This window comes from Hyalella azteca, unplaced genomic scaffold (genome assembly GCF_000764305.2).
Source record: "Hyalella azteca isolate HAZT.00-mixed unplaced genomic scaffold, Hazt_2.0.2 contig2748, whole genome shotgun sequence".
Lineage (NCBI taxonomy): Eukaryota > Metazoa > Arthropoda > Malacostraca > Amphipoda > Hyalellidae > Hyalella > Hyalella azteca.
In genome coordinates, this window is record NW_025933011.1 from 244,182 (window position 1) to 268,220 (window position 24,039).

General features: G+C 36.7%; 1 protein-coding gene across 1 annotated transcript; it reads right to left on the bottom strand.

Annotated features, from left to right (window-relative positions):
• Positions 1-1,114: 1,114 nt before the first annotated feature.
• On the bottom strand, positions 1,115-22,717 carry LOC108681280. Its single transcript, XM_018170302.2, has 7 exons — positions 21,939-22,717; positions 17,018-17,196; positions 15,303-15,434; positions 12,612-12,690; positions 11,323-11,450; positions 9,612-9,780; positions 1,115-4,633 (listed from the first exon to the last, which is right to left on the bottom strand). The coding sequence occupies exons 1-7, from the start codon at positions 22,228-22,230 to the stop codon at positions 4,512-4,514; spliced, it is 1,101 nt and encodes a 366-aa protein (XP_018025791.1). The 5' UTR covers positions 22,231-22,717; the 3' UTR covers positions 1,115-4,511.
• Positions 22,718-24,039: the final 1,322 nt, after the last annotated feature.

Consider the following 24,039-nt stretch of genomic DNA (forward strand, 5'->3'; position numbering starts at 1 on the left):
ACCTTCAGTAGGTTTTCACACGACATCAGCTGGTTGAACACTGCTGGCAACGAATTCTTCCTCGCGTAGACTATTTCACTTCTCAGAGCATATCCCGAGTCGTATGTTTAAGAATTTTCATCAGGTAATTATGATGATTAGTTTAAATTATTCACTCAATAAATTTACCGGCCACTTCTGATCATTGATTGACCTCTTCTATACTCATGTTAAATTCGATGCAAGCCTGTCCGGGCCACTTTGTAACTGCGGTGTTGGCGCTGGACGTCCTAGGCCGCGGCAAATGTTTACAAGGATCAGCTAGAGGGAGTTCAGCGCGAGAGATTTACGGCTTACGCTTACAACTCATGGATTAGCACCTCAAGTGGTACGCCAGAGGTGCGACCTATAAGGCCGGGTCCTGTCGAAGAACTTGTTTCAAATGCTGTTCTTCATGGTCTTCCTAAAATTAATGTGCATTCAGTAATGTGGGGTCAATTACAGCAATAAACCTCGTGGACCATCTTGGGTCCTAAATCAAATATAGTCTTTAGTTCTCTTTCGCATTTTGCTTCTCTCTTTGCTTTCGCTCGTCTATACAACCGAATTTCCTCTTCACGCACAGTCATCGCGTCACAGTCGTTATCATTATCAGTTAATCCCTCATGACGGCCATGATGTACAGTATTCATACAAACTTACATGGTATTGAAGCAGCTGCACCATGATTATAATCACAAACCCGGCGGGTGTTATCCACAGGTCAGGAAATATTGAGCACTCTTTGAATTATATATGTTGTCGGGGAGGAAGCCATGACTAGCGTACCCATTGTTTGGGTTAGGGTGGTGTATAATTTACCAGCATCATGCGATTACGTTCCTTGTATTGGCGATACACAATTTAAAATTCCAGTTGATCTATCTAAAAAAATATAACTTAGTACCCACAGCAGTGAGTGACAGAGAGCGCATTTTCTCGTCGACGAAAACTTGAGGTCACGGACAGACGGACGGACAGACAGACGGACATGGCGAGCACAATAGTGAATTTTTTCCATAAATGAGAAAATGCGCTAAAAAGCCGATTTGTTTATGGCGGTGTCCGGTTAAAATGGGTAGCCAAAACCAAATCACGTTGTCTTATAGTTTATTATGAACAAAGCAATGTTACAGCAATCAAGTAGAGGCAAATATACTACAGGGACCAGCACGCAGTCAATGGATAAAAAAAATCGAGATTACCATTTGATGAGAGGGAACGTCTTCAAATTTTACAACATTTTTTTTAGAAAGAAGTACATTAATATTTTCTCAGCCGTCTAATAAATTAAGATGTTGGCCGCTCATTTCTTGAAAAAAGTTATTTTATACAATATTTGCATTATTTTTTTTAGAAATTTCAAAACAGCGTAGAATCTATTGTTAGATTCCCTGATTTTCCGGAAATTACTGAATTGCCAAGTCCCCAACACACATCTTCATCTTTGATACAAGTGGAGTCTATGTACAGAAGTCTTTTGAGGTCGATTATTGATAGGGTATAAAACATATACTATGCTAAATTACAACTACTGCAGAACTGACATATGAAACCTGAGTGATAATTTTAAATAAATATTTTTGGTCTCTCATCGCTTCAAGTTGAAAGTCGATACATCGAAATCGTTCAAGTGACTCCTTCAAAACATCTATATACATGATTGAAAATAATTTCGCAGCTCATTTGATATAATGATGTAGATATTTACAATATAATTTGTAGCTAATCTCAGGGATTTGTACATGTGGGGTTAATTCAGATCCAATGATAATGGAATACCTTTAAAATACAGTTGTTTTCTCATATTTACAATTTTTCATTGATACAAATCGATCTGACTATGTCGATAATTCGATAATTTAAAAATTGTCGATAATACGATAATTCAAAAATTGTCGATAATTCATTTCCTCGTTCCTCAAAACTAGACCCGACTGCGCTTGAGTCGTGGTGTACGGGAACAGTCATGTACGCGCAGGACTTATTAATTGTTCATAGTCAATTCCTGAAAGATTACGTTAGTACATAAATGTACGGGGATAAGCTGGAGACAATTCAAAATAGCCTTTCGGGTGTGCGTATTGAATGAACCTTTGATTATTTTTCGTGAGATAACACAATACGATATGAAAAAAAATTATGAAATTATCCTCAATTTAGATTTATTCAGGTCTACTGGTACTGAGTCAATGATCGACATTACCTCTCACGGTTCAAGAACAAAATGAGACATCATTCAGTATATCGATAATATTCCACAAAGTCTTAATGTTGCTGATCATCACCTTACAGTGCGCTGTTTTCTGCCCAATAATGGTGGCTTAGTTGTTATCGCAGAATTCCATTCCAAACCTTGATGAATAAATTTTTGTTGCAAAATGTATTTCTTGCGTAATAAATTCAAAAAATCGTCTAATTTATCCACTAGTACTGTTATGAATATTATGAGTACTCATACTTCACTTATGACCGATCTTATTCTTACCATGTATGACGCTTGCCCGATGAAAGGTTAACCATTACGTGTTAACATTAACCATTGCGTAGTTACGATGGTGCTCATTATTGAGGTAAAGTTTCTCTGCTTAACGAAGCCTACGCGGCAGTCTGGCCTACGGTTGATTATGAGTGTTCCTATGCCGACATTTGCTCCTGCACTGTTAATCAAGTGAGAGCTGCCGCACAACAGATGTAATCTCAAGCTTCGCTCCCAACGAGCGGTGGCACAGCGTCGGGCACTCCCTTGTGCAGTGTCGGAGGACCAACGAGTGATTCAAATGAGTACATAAACTAAATGTGTTTTAAAGTGAGAACTGATGTACGAACGCATTAAGAACGTGTAAAGTGAGAGTTTGTTAGTTCATACGTTGCCATCACTAGTCTCATTATAATTGTAATTGTTCCTACTGAGTGATTATTTACCGTGGTCAAACGTTGCGCCAATTAGTAGTAAATAGTAATTTATTTTCAAACGTTACGCCATCGTCTCCTTCGACTCCCATCACGTTCCTTCTTCGTGATGCTAAGTAAAGCATCGGGTCAGGTGTCTATGTTGCTGCATGAGAAGGCTGTGGCTTGTGAGGCTGATCGTTATCAAGATATGCCAAAAGAGAGGGAAAAATTAAAGAGTTAGCGAATGTCTTTGCTTACTCTAGCTAAATGCCTTGTCCCCCGCACAAATTGTGTTGTGTTTGTGCTGGAAATTAAAGTTGCTAAAGAAGCAGGTTCTAAGTTTCCCGTTATTATGATCTGGAGAAAGAAAATTAGAGAAAAACAAACAAGAATACACTCAGAACAATGCGAAACATTGTCCTAATGGTGATGCGCCATTAGCGCTGTTGTGAGACACCCAGACCCAGCTTCGCCCGACAAAAGGACATATCGGTGCAACATCCGCTGTCTGCTCATGCTGTGAGTTGGAAAGTGTGTTTGACAATACAGTATGTGCCAATTGACAATATGTGCATTGTGTGTGTGCCAATAGTGAAACAATGTTTGATGGACAATATAACCTAGTCACTTTGCTGAGTGTAATCGTAGAACCATTTGAGTTTTCGATATCTATGTATGTGTATTCACACACATCGGAAAATAAGACTCATTGGAATTAACTCTTAAGGAATGGGCAATTGGCCTTCATCCGAACAAATTAAATTGCAATTACTCGAGGACGTGTAAGACCAATATGATGTAGGTTCTAATTCGGTAGGAAAAAACACATAAAGTTCCTTGTTAATGGGGATTCACCGTTAATTTTTAACATGCTCACAATTATTATTCTTGCACCATATTGATCAGTGAGTAAAAATAGAAATACATTTTTTTAAGATCAATAACTCGGTCAGCCCGATGCTTATATGCTAGGTATTTGCATATCACTTCTCTTGCAACAACGTTTTATCGAAATCTTCACCTGAAATTCGATTGAAAATAGGCTTCAAAAATTCCTATCTATATTTTAATTATGATCAACGATATAAGCTTTAACAGTTTTCCCATCAGATCCTTGGCGAAATAAATAAGTGCCAACATCATTTGTTTTATTGTAGTGCGTAAATTATTTTCGAAAGAAAATCATTCCAGCTGTGCAGACAGGTACGATTTTGTACATTAGACAATTACTTAACAATGGTGCACATCAGGTGATAATAACTTTGATGCACTTAGAATCAGCCACTCTTTCTTCAAAAAGCCAAATCTCGAAATAATGTGCAAAAATTTAAAAAGCAAATTTTGGTTTAAAATTTCATAGGTGATCAAATCTTCATTTGATTGATGAAATAACGTACAGGCAGAATAAATACTCAGGTCTTAGTCCTCCTGGGGCGGGGAAATACCATATCCACCAAGACGAAACCTCGTTTCCAAGAGTCCGTCGTTTTCTGCAGAATTCGTCCTTGTGCAATGCTCTCTATACGCATTACGCAGTCCCATTTAGCTCGTTTATAAAAGTGCTAAAAAAACGGCGAGGTGTCGCTTCGCGAGGACTCTCACTCCCCGAATTTGAGGAGCCGTTGATGAGCCGCCAGGAAAAAAAGAAGTGACAAAAGCGTTTTGCAGGAAGAACTTCTGTAGTTCGCCTGGCCGCCATGTTGGATAGCCGCCGGCTGTTCTGTAACAGAAAATTAGAGAAATATGTTAAAAATACAGGTGTGTAAGATGAAATATAAATTGAAAATTATTTTATGCATCAGTAACTAATGTAGCCTCAACCAATCCATTTGTTTCACAAACGAGCATTGTGAAATTCTTGTATCTGAATTTACAGAATTCATTCAATGTAGGTGGAAAATGGTAGCGATCAAAGTTTAACATTAATTGTGATCTCTTCCTCCAAAATGGTTTATAATAATTCTACCCTACCTAATGTACTTTCCACCTACGATTAGAAAAACCTCGATAAGCCTAGCTTGCACCGCATTCGCCGAGTCAGAACAATATGTGTGCTTCGTATAAACAGACATGAAAGCAGGCAGCACAGACACGCAGTCGGGCTCGTCACCAATCGCTCAGACCAGACAGCGCGGCCATGAATCTTGTAGCACAGAGAAGCCGAGTGAGAGACAAGCATCCAGCAGAGCCCTGCACGCTGCATTGGCAGTGGAAGCGAACTTGCAGCGATTCCTTATCTCCGAATCAAGCAGAACACCGCGGGCTGGTGCGCTAGTCGCCGCAATCGACATGTCTAATGGAGCAGTTTGGTCAGAAATGAAGCCTGGGAGTGCTGTCGCTGTTCTCATTATTCCAGACGAAGCTCTAACTGCCCGTCCGCACGCAACGAAGCTCTGCTTGAAATTAAGAGCTGGTCATCGGCGGCCAACTTGCGACCATATAACAGCATGGGATCCCGTGTGTATGATTTTTAAAGATATTCCCTCGTGACGGGCGAATAATATACAAGTTTCATAACACCCTACGGATATTGTAACCTGGTCATCTGTTATCCAGCAGCTATTTGATTAACTCATGCGATTTTCAGTAGAGGGAGAACTGGAACAAAGCTACGCTATCTGGCAATGGTATTTCGCGCTGTGGTAATGAGAATAATGGGACGATGGTCGCTTTACCCGGGCATTGTCCGCAAAAAGTTCTATTGTTTGAGATGGAGCAACAGCGTAAATGAAGTTCCTGCAGTTCTTTGCATGGTTCTTAATTTTCCTGCTCTTTTGCGTTCGGGTTTTTCGAAGGGTTTCTTGAGAGTAGACGAGAGATGTACTCTATAATGTTTGTACGATATCTCGGTTATATTCTTTGATGATCATTAGTAAATAATATTAATTATTGCTATTAATAATGATGAATTATATTATTATTCTTTATTGCCACTTAAACGACAATATGTCATATCATATAGTGTTTATCACTAATTGCATTAATTTCAAAAATGTTTCGCATGTGTCCGACCGAAAATATAAATTAAGGATCGTTTTTATTCAATGTCCCTTATTTTAACTATGATCCTAATTACTCTGAATGATGTTATCATCAAAGGTATCCCAAGATTTCACACTGGTAGTTATAAAGTCATTTGTAGAGTGGCTGAGGAATTGAGGTCAAAAAGATTTGATCAATGAGTTATTGTTTCGATACTCTCAGTTGGTTGTTAAAATATTTAGGCGTTTACAATCCGACGGCAAGCCAAACATAGACTAAGCTTCAACATTAACGCTGATATTTTATATTAAATAGCTTCTTTATTATTTTGGGTAAATTTCACAGAAAATGTCATCTGCAGAAACTATCTCATTTAATTTTTCGGTAACTGTTCAAATTGAAGATTAATTTCTGCCAATTATTAATGTATGACTCCCCATATATTTTATTTAACATAATTAATAAATTTAAATTCCAAACTGTGTCTAGAGATGGTAAGCGCATCATGAGCTCCAGAAAGAGGATTGCTCGAAGTCGCTAGGAATTTTTTTTTAAATGACAGCAAGTGTAATCAGCTTCAATAGGTTCACAGGAGTACGTTTAATAGCCTCCAAGTTGGAGTGAAGTCACATTGATAAATTCTAGAAAGTCGAATCACACAGAAATTGTTACGATTATAATTTAAAGTCTTCAAATAATTCTCGTAATAATTATTTAGGACAAAATTCAGGGACAACAAAAAACTTCATTTCTATGACTGAAAGTTGGTCGAATAATTTAATTTTGGATCATGATCACTCCACCTTTAGAAACCCATTGTTGAGCGCCATTGACAAAAATGAAAATATTAATTACAGTTTTTATCCAGAATAAATGGCACATCTACGCTTGACTTGATTCACTGAAAAACAGAACTAATCTAGTTTTAGAGAAACATTTTCTTCCTCTACACGTAATCATTTTAGGCGCGCGTTGTCTAAGTTAGGCGTAATCGTACTTGATCATTGCAATGTAAAACGAATACCCTCAATTTGTCATAAGTTCAACAACTAAACAAGCAAAGCCATTGTATGGGCAAATGTCAAATTTCGACATAGAATAAGTGCCGAAATGCTTTATTTATGATCATCGCTGTGGCGAAAATCGCCTGCGAACGAGGCGAAAAAAGAATTAAAGGCCTTCTATTCTAAAACTGCTTCTTATAAGTTGCATAAACATTCACCCTAAAGCTTGGCCAGTTTGATGCGTAACCATTTAACCACCTCTTAAAAGTATAATGTTGAGCTGCTGATAAAGACGTTCACTAATCAGATTATGGTATATACAGTAGCATATAACATGCATGGGAGTATATATTGAGGACGTATCTTACAATTTGATGTCAACTATACCGTTATTACCATTTGGGATCGATGATTTGGAAGTCAATGTACTGTATTTATTTTACAAAACGCGTTTTTATGACTTAATGGACGTCTCTTCATCAAAACCTGTGTGAAGCACAGAGGCATTGTTCGTAAAAAAATTGCTATAATATATTAAGCAACCTGCGCATTTTTTATCTCCAACCTTAGAAATCTCAGTAAACTGGAGAGAGAGGATAGCATTTTTTTACATGAGTTAAGCTTTTCGTAATATACGAGTATTCAACTCAACAAATGATCCTCGTGTTTTGACTCACTCTACTTCAAATTCATCCAATAGTCAGTTATATTTTAGAAATGACATGAAAGAATTGGTCTTTCATTAATTAAGACTTTCACTTTCTTCTCATGTTGTTGTTAGCGAGTCCTAATCCATTCTTAATATACGTCAAGAGTGAGAACTGTCGTTCGCGGGATTGAAGAACTGCATGTAACACCATGCATGCCCCAGCAGTCCTATAGTGAAACACTGGCAGCAGAGGGCTCGCCAGTTATTAAGCTGCAGCAAATAGGCATTGAATACAAACTGGAAGCAATCCTCCTTATCGAGTTAGCCCAGGTCTGCATGGGTCACCAGTGGGTTATCCAAAATTCTCACTCTACTCAACTTCTTCTCATTCTCTACTATTAAATTTTCTGAAGAACTCAATGCTCATTCATGCCCGCTGTGGCAATACCGAAGTACATTTCGTATTTCGCCGATAAATAACCAGAAAAAATATTCGCTCTAAATACTGTGCCCGATTAAAATAATAAGAGGTCTCAGAACATCATGATGGAATCAGGAAATAGATTCGAGCTGATAGGGTGAATGAGTGGAATTGAGAGGCATCTACCTCAATGTGCCTTTCTTATATTCAAACGATATGCCTCGACCCAATTGACCAACAACTGAGGAATTTATACCACAGGCATCCAATTGTCACTACGCTTTTGCTGCTGAAAATTTAAGGTGAACAAATAAACTAAGATGTTCCATTAAAAGGTCATACACCGTGTTTTTTTTAAGGTTTGAACATTTGGCATCTGGAAGGTCGTGTTTCTTGGAAACAGTACATTAGAAACGTATGAGTTTCTGTTAAACTTTTAATTGCAAAGTTCCCCAAGTATTTTCTTCAAAGACAAAAATAGCTTCTAATTGTACGCTAATGAGTCTTATATGTAGACCGTATCGCGTGGCCAGAGATCATATATTTGGTGAAGCACAGAAAATGTTATTATTAATTGCACTGTCGCGTGCAGACGTAGAGGTGATTACTGCTCTTTCACTACGAGGTATGTTAATTAACGAGGTGGGCTGTAGCAACGCCGTTGCCGTGACTTATCAAGTCCTCTAAGTAGAAGAGCACGAATTTAATGGGTTGTTGGTCGAGCCAAGATGAAGGTTCTTGATAAGGTTACTCTTATTCAGACAAAACATGACTTTGTGGTGCATTGCATTCGGTACTGCAAATTTTCGAGCGCGGTTACTACAAAAAATAACGTGATTCGCACGATTGTTTTATGTTGGTACTGCATTATACCTACAAGGAGCAGGATCACTGATAAATTTGTAGCAATTTTCAATGTTTAAATCCAACAACCTCAATTTTATCAATATCTACGATTTCAATTTTAATTTCAGGCACAAAGCATCACAGTAATTGCTTCTGCATCACAATTTCTGTTTATTGATAACCCATATAAACCTAAAGGTGATGCTCACCATATTCAATCACTTTATAGGAACAATCTGGCGGAAAAACAAAACGGAAATGTTGGTGAATGAGATTCAAGGTCCCTCTGAGACATGCATGCCATTTCGAGATAAGCAAAACCCCTTGTAAATATGATAGTTGATACACAAACATATCAATTTGACCGTTTAGGACATGCACGGTAGTCCAAAACTCTTGTAAATATGATAGTTGATACGCAAACATATCAATCTGACCGTTTAGGACATGCACGGTAGTCCAAAACCCTTGTAAATATGATAGTTGATACGCAAACATATCAATCTGACCGTTTGGACATGCACGTTAGTCCAAAACCCTTGTAAATATGATAGTTGATATACAAACATATTAATCTGACCGTTTAGGACATGCACGGTAGTCCAAAACCCTTGTAAATATGATAGTTGATACACAAACATATCAATCTGACCGTTTAGGACATGCACGGTAGTCCAAAACTCTTGTAAATATGATAGTTGATACACAAACATATCAATCTGACCGTTTAGGACATGCACGGTAGTCCAAAACTCTTGTAAATATTATAGTTGATACGCAAACATATCAATCTGACCGTTTAGGACATGTACGGTTGTCTTGGCAGGCGCAGCGTTGGAAGGCTGACAGTCATATCGACCAGAGTCGGTGTCTCGCGCTCGCTGGATGAGCAGAGTGCAAACAGTCTCGTCTCCCTTCTCTATGATGACTGTCACGCCTCCTCGCGGCGAGTCGTAACCGATGATCTGTGCATATGAGAGGAAATACTTACAGTCACGGAGATGTGCTACAGAAATCGGAATTTTGCTATAAAATGTATTATTATATGAGTTTGAAGAAATAGGCCGAAACCCGTTGAGAACGTCAAGGCACTTTTATCGCGTTGTGTTATAGTGGGTGCAAAAAGTATCCGACACAGAGGAAAAACTTCATTTAATAAAGCTTATTTAACAAAATAACATAAAGAAACACTATTTTATTGTAAACTTACAAGGGAAATACAAATATCATATAAAAACAACAATATCATTAGATGTTGACTTGATAATAAAATTATGTAAGCTTGTAGAAGTTAAGGTTTAAAAAGTATGAAGTTTTTCCTTTGTGTCGGATACTTTTCGCACCTACCGTATATTTCGCCTCTCAGGAAAACTAAAGACATTATCCGAGCCAAAAAGAAATCCAACATCGACAGGTGAGAGAAGATTTATTCAAGAAAATGCAATTACTATTTCTCTTAGATTGACAAAAACAGGTAAGAGATCGAGTAGGTGTCATTAATCTTTCAGGGAATGCATTGTTATTGACACACATTTTCTCTCTGGGACAGAAACGGCAAAAAATAACCTTCAGAAATAGTCGTTGATAGACGAGGAAGAAGTTAAAGATTTTGTCTTGCTAATGACGTATTGATAAAATAAACATTAGGATGTTGCACGGATGCCGTATGAATGGAGGATGATGATGAAAAGCTATTATAATGAAGTTCTTCCAGCACACGTGCTGTTTTTTCATATAGATCGTTCACTTTATTCAGAATATTACGATCGTAAGCGGGCTTTAATTATGAACTTATTATTCGCGTTTGGATAAAATCTAGCTAACAGGCTTAGGAAGTGCAAGTTAGAGAAGTGAATTAACTCGAATGGAATTTGAGCGACGGCTATTATAGCTCATGTTCTGTGTATGAAAACATGCATATTTTTATGGATTTACATTAAATGAAATGAGAAATACAATAATTCATGAGCTATGACTAATCTCAGACGTTGCTCTACTGTCGGAACAAACTCGGGTCATGAACAAACTCAAAATATTTGTCAATGTTACCGTCATTATGTAGATTTCAGGAAACTAAAATAAAATGAATTATTATCGTACACTTCAAAATTGTTGCAAACATTGAAGTTAATTGTTTTTATTTCTGGAGGCAGAACCACAGGTATAAAATGCAAATCTGGTTATTAATTGAATGACTGAATAAACTCGCATAAATTAGCATTCATTTCGCAAAGCGTCAAATGATTCCAAATGTCTGCTACAGATGGCAATTATAATATGTTAACCGCTCAAGAGGACACATGTCGTAATAGATTAATTCGAAATTTAAATGTTTGAAATGATAAAAGCCCAATATTTCAGTTTCATTCCACATAAAAAATATTTTCTCTCATAACAAAATTGTGACCTTTACAGCATTAATAATGTCATATTTCTGGCTGCGTGCTATTGTTTCACGCGCGAAATAAATGGCCATTATATTGTGAACAAATTTCAGTGAGCTTCACCTTGCCATTGTGGTTCCAGATGATGAAGTCAGGCGGCTCTGGAGAGAACTGAATCACGCACGTTAGGTTGATGGTTGATCCTTTGTTGATATGCAGGTCCGGGCCTCCCAAAATTTTTGTCTGTGGCTCTGAACGACAAAAGATTCACGGTCAAGAACTAGTTTTCAATGGCAAACAATGAATGCATAGCTAACCAACAATGTTTTAATGTGAAAGACTAATATACAATGGACAATAAAGAAGCTCCTAGAAACATTCAACGATCAAATGTGACGATTCAAGTCATTGAGGAAGAACCCATAACAAAGGAGGCTGTCTTGGTTAGTTTAACCATTGTTCATCTAAATTTCACGATGACTCCGTTTGGTATCGAAAGGGGAGTTTGGTGCAAAAAAGGTGACACTCGTGTGCTGATGATTCTTAATTTACATGATTCTCCCAATCACTGACACGGGTTTGATGGATATATGGTGATTCTTAGACGATAAATAAATTTGAATAAGTAAATTTATCTAAATTAGAGATTGAAAACTCTTAGATTCGTAGAAGATAAATAAAAATAAAACCCCATGATTTACTATGGATAATTTAGAGAGGCGCAAGTATTGGAAAGTCTCTTATTGGAAGCCAAAATCATAGAAAAAAATCGCAAGAAAATCAGCCATTAAAGCAATGATGCAGTCATTAGACGATGGAAAATAGGAAGAAAATAAATCTTTATTTCCTATTCTCTCAACATACTATGCAGCATCGAAGGAAGCTCGCTTATATTAATTCTGAAAAATATCTAAAAGGAAGGCTTATAAATCCCAGAAAATAAGGAAGACGGAATCGACGAGTTCTCAGGATTTAATAAATAATTTTTCGAACAATAATTCATGCATTTATAATAGCGGTCAGTTCAGTGCAGTACCATTAGAGTTGAATGTCACTCTAATTGATAATATTTTCACAGGCAACTAAGGAAAAGTCATAGGCCAAGGTTTACTAGAACATAAGATTAGGTACGGATCTGTCTGATTATTCAGAAAAAATTCTCCACAAATAAAAAAGCCACACCAATCATGCAACTCAAACTAAAATATTAGCAAGCCTTAACAAAGATGATCATATGATTAATCGTGGTTGCTAAAGGGTATATTGGTCAGTAAACTTCAAATACCTACACAGACTTATGACCCAAAAATAATTTAACGCATAAATAATTAGGATTGCATTGCAATGGCTAGATTTCAGAGAGTTCCTCAAATGTTAAGATGAAATGAAAGGTTCTGGAACTGTTATCTCACCGACAACGTTGAGTCCAATGAAGTGCGACGTAGGCGGAGTGGTGGAGACTTGGCACTCATACACGCCTGAATCTCGGGGCTGAAATTAAGGTAAATACAGAAATTAGCCTTCAATGAGAAATTATTTAAGCTCGCTTGAAAAACTTAAATTTTTATATCAACCAGACAATGTCTCTCGAAAGTACTGACCCCGCGTTGCAGACACTCAGAGCAATTCAAGGTTATTTTTAATTTTAATTTTTTAATTCAGTGTTGAGTTTTTAATTAACCCCCGGACTATCTAATTCACCTTAGAGAATAATAAGATTGAATTTTTCAATGTCCACAAAATAAATGAGGGTAAAGGTTACCATTCTTAGAGTAATTATTTACAATAATTATTTATTGATTAAAAATTAGCCTAGCGGTGGATTTTAATGAAAAGAAAATATTTTTGAGAAATTTAAAATAACAGATTTTTTGTTTTGATTCAACTGTAAGATTGACTCCCACTGCCACTGGTTATTTCGTGGCATTACCGAATTGAGACGAAAATCGAGTTCTCTTTTCATTGGTAGTTTTGAGCAAAAATTGGCTGAACTTGACCGTAGCGTGCCTGCACTCCTGCATTTGTGTGGCGTCTGGACTACGTGAAGATACTTGGATCTAAACTTATGACTTATTTCAAAGTCGAGATACGCCAAATTCCTGTTTTTCTTTGAGATTTATTCTGATACATCTATGAAATGTATTCACGCTAGTCTTTCTGACCACCACTGTTGGGCCGGACTAATTCTCGACGACCACAAAGCACAGCTCGTGCGCAGGCCGACATCTGCTGCCTTATATATAGGCACAGTTCCCGCTAGGCATGCCGACTCAATCGTGGGCGGCAGATGCAGTGTGCTTCATCGCCGGGCACCAGCATCGCTGTGCAGTGTGCATCTTGTGTCGCGTACCGCATCGTTGATCGCTTTCCTGGCTGTGCACTTCCCTAGCTGTGCGCCTACATAGATATGCGCGTCTCTAGCGCAATCCACACATGTGGATTTCTAGCGCAATCCACACATTAAAATACAATAATATAAAACCGAATAGAGTAATTAAATTGATAGTAAACGTGCAAAGTGTACTTCCCTAGCTGTGTGCCTACGTCGATGCGCACCGCCAGCGCGATAGACACATGATATTCTGAACTATGTGCACTGAGGGCAATACATTTGATAATCAAATTTTTTTTCATGGTTGAAGTTCGTTGAATAGATAATATTAGCCTAAAATATTGCGGACTCTTAGAAGCGATTATGCAATCAAATGAAATTCATACATTCAAATACAATAATATTCAACCGAATAGAATAATTAAATTGATAGTAATAGTGCCAAGTATCTCATGAGATAGGAATAGATTTCTATGCAAAAATTAGTCTGCCAGCCTAAATTCAATTCGGAGTGAGTTTGGTGCGGAAAGTCGTGGTACATGCCGACGAATCTCAACCGAGGTGCGAGCAATTCCAATGTTCAATTTTTAATATAGAACACAAACATTTGAAATATACATCCACATGCATTAGAGGTTCCCCCAATTCTGCTTATTTGTCTGCTGGAAAAACAAGCACAATTCCGGAACTCGAAAGTTCGCTTTCCAGTTCTGAACAGCTAGCCAGCTAAGCATCCTTGCAGATGCGGACAAAGTTCCTGTTCCGGAGCATTTGAAGTCGTAACCATCTAACTAATTTTTATTTTATGTAACTCTGGGAATGGGAATTTCTGAACCTAAAAGGTAGATGTACTGCTTGTTTACATTACTGCCGCAACAAAAAAAAACAAATGTAATTAAATAAATTATGAATTCCAACAATAAATTTTACTGTCACTTTTAGCTTAATGAACGTTAGCCATGGAACATTAACTTAAGTTGCAATATATCAATTTGAAAATCAAAGTTTCAGATACTATGACTCGTTTATATTGTTTGACATTTATAATTTTTTTCAGCAATTGCAAACGCCTCTCCCCATATGCAGGAGGAACAGCTTGATGAAACGATTTAAAGGTGGCCTTATTTTGGGACGATCCTTTAATCACCTACGGATCGTCCTCAGATATCCGATAAAATTTCAGTAACACTTTGACCTCTTGGCAAAATTTTGACTGCACGGAACATCGCCCTCTCATCACTCTTCAAAGTCTTCCGTCATTACTCCACCAGTGCCCTGATTAATTATTTCAATAATCGAATTAGTTCATTTACGCAGGAGAAATTATAATCGTGCCTGCAATCACCGAGTCCGAATTTCAAATTCTCGATAGTATAAGCGGCTCAAATGAGAACTTCAATGGGATGGGATGACTTGACCAAAATTATGTGTACTCACTTCAGGGTAATTAGCTCGTCAGCGTTCTAGTGAACTCGAGTAACAATTTTATGTCTCTGACATTTCCATGAACATTTTTAGGAGTGCTGGTTTATGGAAAAACAAAGGAATTTACATGAATCCTAATCATGAAAAGGGTACTTGGATGGGGGATATATACATATCATAGGCTTACTTATATACAAATGGATTTCTTGAGAAATTATTTGTAGAACGGACATTCACTGCGATGAAATACTCTTGCTATGAACTACTTCTGCTATGAAATTTAAATATAGTAATCTAAACTGATCCAAGTCCCGTTTATGTGCCACGCACGTGGCTATCCAACTACCTGAACGTAGGAGATTTTGAGGATCCAGTCGTCGGAGTCGCGCTCATGCACAACGCGGAAGCGCTGGTCAGAGGTGTAGGTGTACTGTCCTACCGTGAGCAGGTGGATGTCTCTATGCCGTATCCAAGATACCTGCGCAAATCCAATCACATGATCGTATTTAAAATAAATTAATAAATTCATTCCAAATTTTTTCAAGATGGGAGAAAATTGCCGATGCATTCCTAGACACTGTGCCTTACTGAATGGTTTTTCAATTTTTTTAATGCGAACACTTTTCTGAGAATTTGTGCCTCAAATTATGATGGGTTTAGTGCAAAATATATTCAAGTCCAGAGTTTCACAAATGACGATGACTTGCTGTGTAGTAAATTGTGTAGATTTTCTGAAATTATTACAATATTTCAGTCAAGTTACATTTGGGAGTAAATTAATCGGTGAATCTAAAACTTCTCTCGATCAACAAATGCCTTGCCACTAGAACAAATGACGAGACTACTTTAAAAATATTGTCTAATGACTGGAAGAGAAAGGATGAATTAATTAGAGTTTTCAATGATTCTTCACTAATGCGCTTTTCACGTTGCGTCATCAAAATTTGTATAATTTTGTGGAACCATTTAAATCGCTAGCCTCCACCTCTAAAAATGATTATCGCAGGCTGCTTGAAGCAAACATTTTCCAGTCGCTGTGCGCATTCTCAGCTCGTTGTAGCCAGAGTTATTATTCACGCAGCTGTCGAGCGAAGGCTGTAAAGAACACTTTTGCCTCCCAATGGAGTTGCTCTCATGCGCGCGTTTCAAAAGCGTTTAGTTTGGGCCTAAAATCAACTGGACTTATTCGCAGACCATTGCCACGCAGACGTCTTGACGGCACAACTCAGTTGAGTTTCTCTCTCGAAACCTCTTTTCAATTCCCAAGTGTCGGCTCGGCCGCCGCTGTGGAATACATTGAAATCATTTTCGTCACTTGAGGCTGGGGTAAAATTTAAAAAATGTGCTTGGTTCTGAGCATAAATAGATCTTTGCCTCACAATACCGGAGCCTTTAGGGTTTCATGAACAGGAACGCCGAGCTCGAGTGCATCGCTACTGCAAAAATCTCTCCCTTTCTCAGAAATTTCTTTTCTACTTTAGATTATTTTCTGAAGTTCATAGCCGGAAAATTTCAATTGTAAGGGGATGTCTTGAAAGTCGCATGAATTTTTAAATTTTGTAGCACTTTTACAATTCACCAAGTAATTCATACTGAGTATTTCCGAGTTTTGGGATTAATGCTTAACTCACGGGGAAGTAATCTGTTGGCGTATGTTCTGTTCCGTCCATAATGTGATAACAGGCTGTTTACTAGCAGGATTTGAATAATGTATTCAATATTTTATAGTTAATTATATTGGATCAATTATGTTAGGCGTGAATATTGAATGAAGTAGCGAATTATATGTAGAATTGAGAACAAATTACATCCTACTTAATAAATTGTAAAATATGCAACTTTAGCTCACAGAGTTACAGTTACATGTATTGTGGAGATTCATTTATAGCGGCTCATTCAAAATAATTATTTAATGCATTCTTTATTATGCGATTTTACTCATTGACCAGATGTAAACTTTAGGAACAACACATCTAAATGTAACCCGATGATTCATCTCTATCTGGCTTCTGCTTAATAAACAGAACATATATCAGCCGTGCATTATTCAATTCGACATACCGACAGATTTTCTGCATTGTGAACTCGGCAGTTAAGCAGCGCAGTTTTGTCTGCCAGGGCCGTGACGTTGCCGGAGCTCGAAGCGTCGAACTGCGGCGCGAGCGCAGGCTGTGGCGGCGATAGCGCCCGGTGTCGCTCCTTATAGATGCGCGTGTCGCCCTCGTGGATGTAGCAGGCACCTGTCATGAAGGGCTTATTATGTCACTAGCTGTGAATGTGCAAAAAATGTTTATAAGAAAAGTGAATGGAGTATTACAATAGAATAAAAAACGATGAAAATAGAATAGAAATTGGCGGATGTAGCAGGCACCTGTAATGAAAAGCTTATTTTGTCACTAGCTGTGACTGCGGAAATAAATGTCTATAAGAAAAGTGAATAGGGTATTTAAAATAGAGTAAAAACGATGAAAATAGAATATAAATTAGCAGTACCGTGTAAGAATTTCTTATTGATGAGTCATGTGTAAAAAATTAATCATGAGCTTAATCAGAAATATAGATTTGCGCACCGAAATTTAGATTTTTTACTCCATTCGTGATCGACGCTAAGCAACTTTTAGACTTTGGAATGATTATAAGCACTTCAGCATTTATGCTGAAATTGTATTCAATTTTGTTGATTTGTGGCTCGTTGAAAGGTTTAGATTTTTTTTTTGTAATAAAGAAAATACGAGAATCATAATAATTTTATAAAATTGCTTGTAGAAAATTGTATAAAAACGATAGTTTTAAATGTGTTATTTAGCATGCAAATTTTAAATTTTATGGATTTTAGAGTGAATTCTCTGAATTTAGTATTGTTTTAACACAATTATCGGTATTTATATTCGGAATTTGTGTCTGAAAAAATACCACATTCAACCGAAAAAAAATTTTTTGACTGGCCAAGAATTTCGTGGATATTTTTCTATACACTATCCTCTTTCCCACATATGACTCGAATGGAATCTACTATAATATTACATATGCTTTTAGCGGGATCCACTATAATTGTCCATATAAAATAACTGGCCGTGACCACGATCCATTTCCTCTCCAGAAACAGGATTCGTAGGAAATCAACTGCTGTGTCATTTTTTTGCAAAGTCGCCAACGAGAAAATGATCCTCGGAAAATTTTTGTGGCCGTGTTGCCAGGTTGAACTAATTAAACCTAGCGGGGCTGGAGTCAGGAACGATCTTGTTTTGCAGGAGTTGTGTGCTTATCCAAGTTCAATTCCGAGTTGGTAACGATATTGAGTCTATTTTATTTGTGCATTTCGAAATGATACTTGGGCCTTGAAATGGATTACCATGCGGACGCATCGCAAACAAAAGTGTAAATTTTGAAGCCTTATCACTATTTAATATTTACGAGCCTTGTTCAACATTTTTCAATCTTACAAAGCTCTGCGACCATCTTTTATAAATTAGCTTTCAACTATTAATTAGTTTCACGGCGGAGATTGGACTGCAATGCGCAGATTCCAAGTTTCTACTTTTCCAGAAGAGATGAATATCTGTCATCTTGCATGACCTCTGCACGAAATTAGAAGTCAGAGATTAAAATCTATTGAATTTAGTTATAAGCCAGTACTGATAATGTATGATGAAATAATAATTATTTTCCTGTAATTTGCGATAGTCAAAAATAAATGAGATAAGGCAATCAGAAAAAAGCATGAGTATTTAAATTTATAAGAAATATTTTATAACATTTTTTCAATCGTTATTTTTATTCAATAATTTGGGGAAAATGTTCAATAATTTTATTAATTCAATAACTTAAATGATAATATTGCATTTTTCAGTTTAATTAATAATAATCAATAATTCTGCAATAAATTATAATAATAATGTCAATAAATATTTTTCTAATAATTTCAATAATAATAATAATAACAATAATAATAATAATAATAAAAAATAATAATTATATTCATAAAAATTAATAATTTGAGTGGCAAATTTGGAAACTGATTCGGGCGGCACTTCATTCATGATCACACTTCATTTAAGAAAGAAACAGTACAGTTTGAAACAGGACAGTTTTTGAAAGAAACAGTACAGTTTTTAATTGTGTAAAATATTTTAATGAATTGCCTGATGAGTTTAAAATATATTGTTCTAAAATCGTTTTAAAGACTAAATTCCGCGATTTTATTCTTACCCAGTAATAATTTGACTTTGATTATCATGTAAGATGTTAGCAATTGCCTTTCTTAATGAGATTTTTAATAAATATTATGGTGTAAGTCAACATGGTTTTGACTTTTCGTTGACTTGAAAGGCAATAACAACCCTATCTGTCTTTTAGATAGGGTTTTTATTTCCTTTGTTATATTCATTTTTTAGTCGCCATGCTGCTTATTATATATCAGTTTTATAAAAGGTTAGTTTATCAGGATGTTTTCAATTTAGGCACTTCCTGTTCCCTATTGACTATCTCATTATCATTACATGTTATTGTTCTATTGAGAGTATTGAGAGTAATATCGCCTGAGTCACCTGTGAAGCCTTTTAGCTTATATAGACATTCACAAGGAAGCATTTTGTATTTTTTTCTCCGAATTTTCGATGGTCTCTTGCATGTTGTGTATTACTTTTTTGTGTGCTCCTGTGTGAATAAAGAATGAAGAATAAGAGCAGTATCTGTTCCAAAAGTTATTTTGCTTTATATTAATTCAACTTAAAACAAATTGGTTTCATAAGATTGAGAAAATCGAGATAAATAAAGATAACAAATATAAGATACAGTTTAAACCTATACAATTTTTATTTAATGTGATAGAACTACATCAAGACAGTGAGCATATTGCAGAGACATATCCTAATACATTTCTTATGTTCTCTTCATCATCTTGGGCTTCTTGACAATGACAGAACGACAGCAAGGCTGATTAGCTAGCTGTACCTCTGCGAGATCTTCGATATCAACAAACTCTCGAGCATCGACAGCATCGAAAACCAATCCTAGGCTCCACAGAACTTCTGCATCTCAGTCCAGCTGCAAGGTTTTGCAGGCTGCATTTGCAAGAGAAAATGACTTTTTGGATCACGAGAAACTCCTTTTCCTAGACAAGCTCCAATTTTTCGATGCTTCTTTATTTTTTGGTATTGTCAGAATCTGATAATCAATACAAGCAACGCTAATCATGATTATTCTCGCTATGCCCTAATTATCCACGGCGACTCCATTTTCTATATCATCCGACGTCAGAATATAAGTTTAGCTCATCAGCTCATCGTAGCATGTTTGTACTTGTATTCTTACAACCTGAGCATTACATTAAATGGAGCCATCCTGCTCCATCCTGGAACCACGATATTATTTAGGAACATGCACAATTGATTTCTAAATTACATACAAAAACTTCACCTGCGTCCCGAATGAACTTCAGTGTGACATAACAAATGATGAGGAAGTCTCAATTTGCGCCCTTCAAATTGTACTTAATTTGCGGCTTTTACATGTTTTGCCATCTCTCTGTTCGACTGTTATGTTTTGGGTTCGAGGTTTGATTCAATTGATTGCTGAACTTCGACTCTAAATTAAACCACTCGTCCGGTTCCAGCCGCTCCGCGTTTCTGAGAGGTTTCTTAGGATACTTTTATTGTCACTGAGAGCTCGAAAAATATCCAATTTATTCCAAGCTTTAGATCATTCAAGGATTATTTTACAAGCCATGTCTGCCATCTTAAACCGTCGACGTCAAAATCAAACCACATGCATGTTGAATATGGTTAGGCTAAGTGGGGAATTTACTGCCAGAAAAACAACAAAAACTTATTTTACTAACATTTAGCTGTTTGTTCTTCTTAATTGTTTAACTTTATAGAAAAAATTGTTTACAAATCATCATTCAAAAGGGAAAAGTAATTAATTTTAATTTCTAAATAGTTACTGATTGAAAAATTCAATATAGACCAAATATTATGTGTGTGTCTCAGTTGGATATCTAAGCATGTTCTTGGTGACTCAAGATATCTTCATTTATGCGGTCCAATTCACTCGATGAAACAAGCTCAAATTTACGGAAAATAGCGAGCGGTGAAACGCTGAGCTCGTTCTAAGCTGACGGGCAATCTTTTTCCGCAATTTTTTCCGTGACGCCCGGAGGCTACGAAAGTTGAGATCGAGCGAGAGTGTTGGGGGAAGCTGCACCAAAAGTCTGTATAATGTTCTTGGTTCGATGAAAGGCAGCCACGACCGCACTAACTTTAAAAAGCAAAAACTTCTATATGTCAGATAAGTTAGATAAACCACCGGGCAACAACTCACTCAAAGTGACCGCAGTGTCGTTATAATACTATTTTTTTCGCTATTTAAAAAGATTTTTTCTTCATTTCAGTAACTGTTAATTCATCAACAGAAAAACGCAATATAATTCAAAAAATATTTTTGAAAATATGGAATCTTGAAATTATTACAGTGGGGGGAAATAAATATTCGTACACTTGAAAAATCGTATTTTAATGTATGTAAGTACACAAACTGAACAGGAGAAGTGATTTATATTATGTATAGAGGCGCATTGTATTCAAAAATAGCATCAATAGAAATTAAATCTCAATGCAACAAAAATTAATGCAACATGTTAATTTCTTCGGGTCAAAAAAGTATTCGTACAAAACAACTTTTGACTAATATTTCACACCAGAACATTCCAGAATGTACTAGAAACATGTAGCACGTTCCAGTAATGTAATCAGTAACCATAGTTAACGCATTTTTCAACTACCAGATCATTCTGCAACTGCCCGTAGTACAAGAAGGTCTCAAAAATGGCTAAAGGTAAAGAACTAACAATATACATTAAAATACGATTTTTCAAGTGTACGAATATTTATTTCCCCCCACTGTATCTACAAATTTCGGTAATGTGGCGTTTTTCCTAGGAATTTACATAAAGAAAAGAAAACACGTAATGTATGTTACTCACCAAAATCCGTGAAGTGCAGGAACAGAAGTAACGATGTAAATAGAAGAAACTTCGTTTTACTATAATTGAAAGGCGATGACGCTTGACTGTATTTTTTTAGGGATAGTCTGACAGGCTCACTTCCCAGACACTTTCTTCTGCACCGGCCGCTGTGATATCGTCCATCGCACAAGAGACACCCATCATTAAGATCCAGCCTCGTGCTCATGAGATTCATTTTTCTTGCACTACTGAAACTCATTTTGCAGTGCGCTTCAATAAAGCTCTCTTTGCTTGCATTAGTGAAGCTCATTTAGTCAGTTCTAATTTTCTGCACACACAAAAGGAGATTTACCTCCTCTGTGCCAGGAGTCCAAGTATATTATTCTGTGCACGAGTTTTCAATTTGTTATCTCTAAACTTCCAACTCAGTTTTCCTTGTTCAACGTCACTCGAAAGCTTTTACCAATCCACATATCCAAGGATGTTATTGTTAGATCGCAGTTTGTTGACAAGGTCCTCGATCAGTCGAGTTTTCTAGAAAACGTTGTTGAAGCCGTTAGCAATCCAGACTCGGCTACCTAAGTCTAAATTCCGCTTCAAAGCGCACAAAAATATTTATAATTTCGATGGAGTTTTGATGGCTGAGGTTTTCACTTTTTTTATTATCTTAGTTATCAGAAAGTGTGGAAATGTAGGCATTGGAACTTTGAATGCAAAGATATATATTTTGTCTCCGAATAACTGGAAAAAATACTAAATTTTATGAGAAGAATATTCCAAAAACGCAGACAAATTTAACGCAGCCTTTGATCAATCATTTGCTATTTCTAATATCAATCGGTTGACGTGTTAGAATGAGATGGAACATGGCAACTTTTGAATTATTAATAATCGAAACTATAATTTCTGGAATTAAGTTTTTCCTGACTTATTGCATTTATATTCAGAGAGGAGCCTGCCAGGATGACTTTACTTTGGCGGCAAATCTTTTACGCGAAGCTGCAGTAGAAGACTTTGTTTTAAAATTTAAAATTTGTTTCAACTGTCAACATTTCCATTTATTTATAACAAAATTTGGCAGAATTTGAGTCTTAGGTTCCTCGGAAAATCCTTATCCAATTTGAAATATATCAAAAAATTTTGTGGCTGCAGTTTTTTTTCGATTTTCTCCATTTTGATAGATCCCAACTGATCTAAGATTTGTGCAGTTGCTCGCAGGCTTTTCGGTATCTCGTGCATATTTTTACGAAGAATAAAACAATGCACCCGTAGCAAGTCTCTTCGTACGTATGAATTCGTAAATTGTTGGAATAGCAATTTTCGAAACTGAATTTTAAACTCAGGAACAAAAATTTTAGGCGGCATGCAAAATCAAGAAATTTCTGGGAGACTTAATGCCTGATGAACTCTTCGATGTTAACAGATAACAGATTTCATAATTGAAAGGGGCGATTCATTCATTAAACAAATTTATAGTATGTTGATGTCCCTTTTTTACTAAAAATTCATAAAATAGATTGATTTGGAAGCATGTATCCAACGCACATATTTTGCCCTGAACGTTGGCATAAACCTCCTTTCTTGCGATTATTGAGACTCGCAACAACTCTCAAGTTTGCCAAGCGTTCCCAACCCTCAGGGACGATCAGACGCGAGCAGTTTTGCAATCACTCACGCGATGTGCGTGTCGGACGGCGGCTCTTACTGAGGTCAAACATTAGCGTGATTGCCTTCAATTCTAAGTTAAAGCGCCCCGCGTGATGCAACTACGTTAAAGGCTTAGGAATTACATCGAGTAAAAATTGACGGAAATTGTTCTGATTTTTAGCGCACAGTAATGGTAGGAGTTTCAGATTGCGTTGAAACGTGGTTAGTAGCAAGTTTGCATATTTCCGAATGAAAAAAAACGTTTTTAGGGTTATCCAGAGTTTGTCTGGGGTTCAAATACTCAAGGCAATTTGCGGCAGTAACGAGTTGCGGCTCATCATGGACATCATCGATTCGATTGGATATTCACGAGCGATGACTGAAAGGACGTAACACCCGGAAATCTTTCAGTAAGTGGAGGTGAAATGTCTTCCTTCGTCGTTCATCCCTATTTAGTCGTTTCATGTCTGCC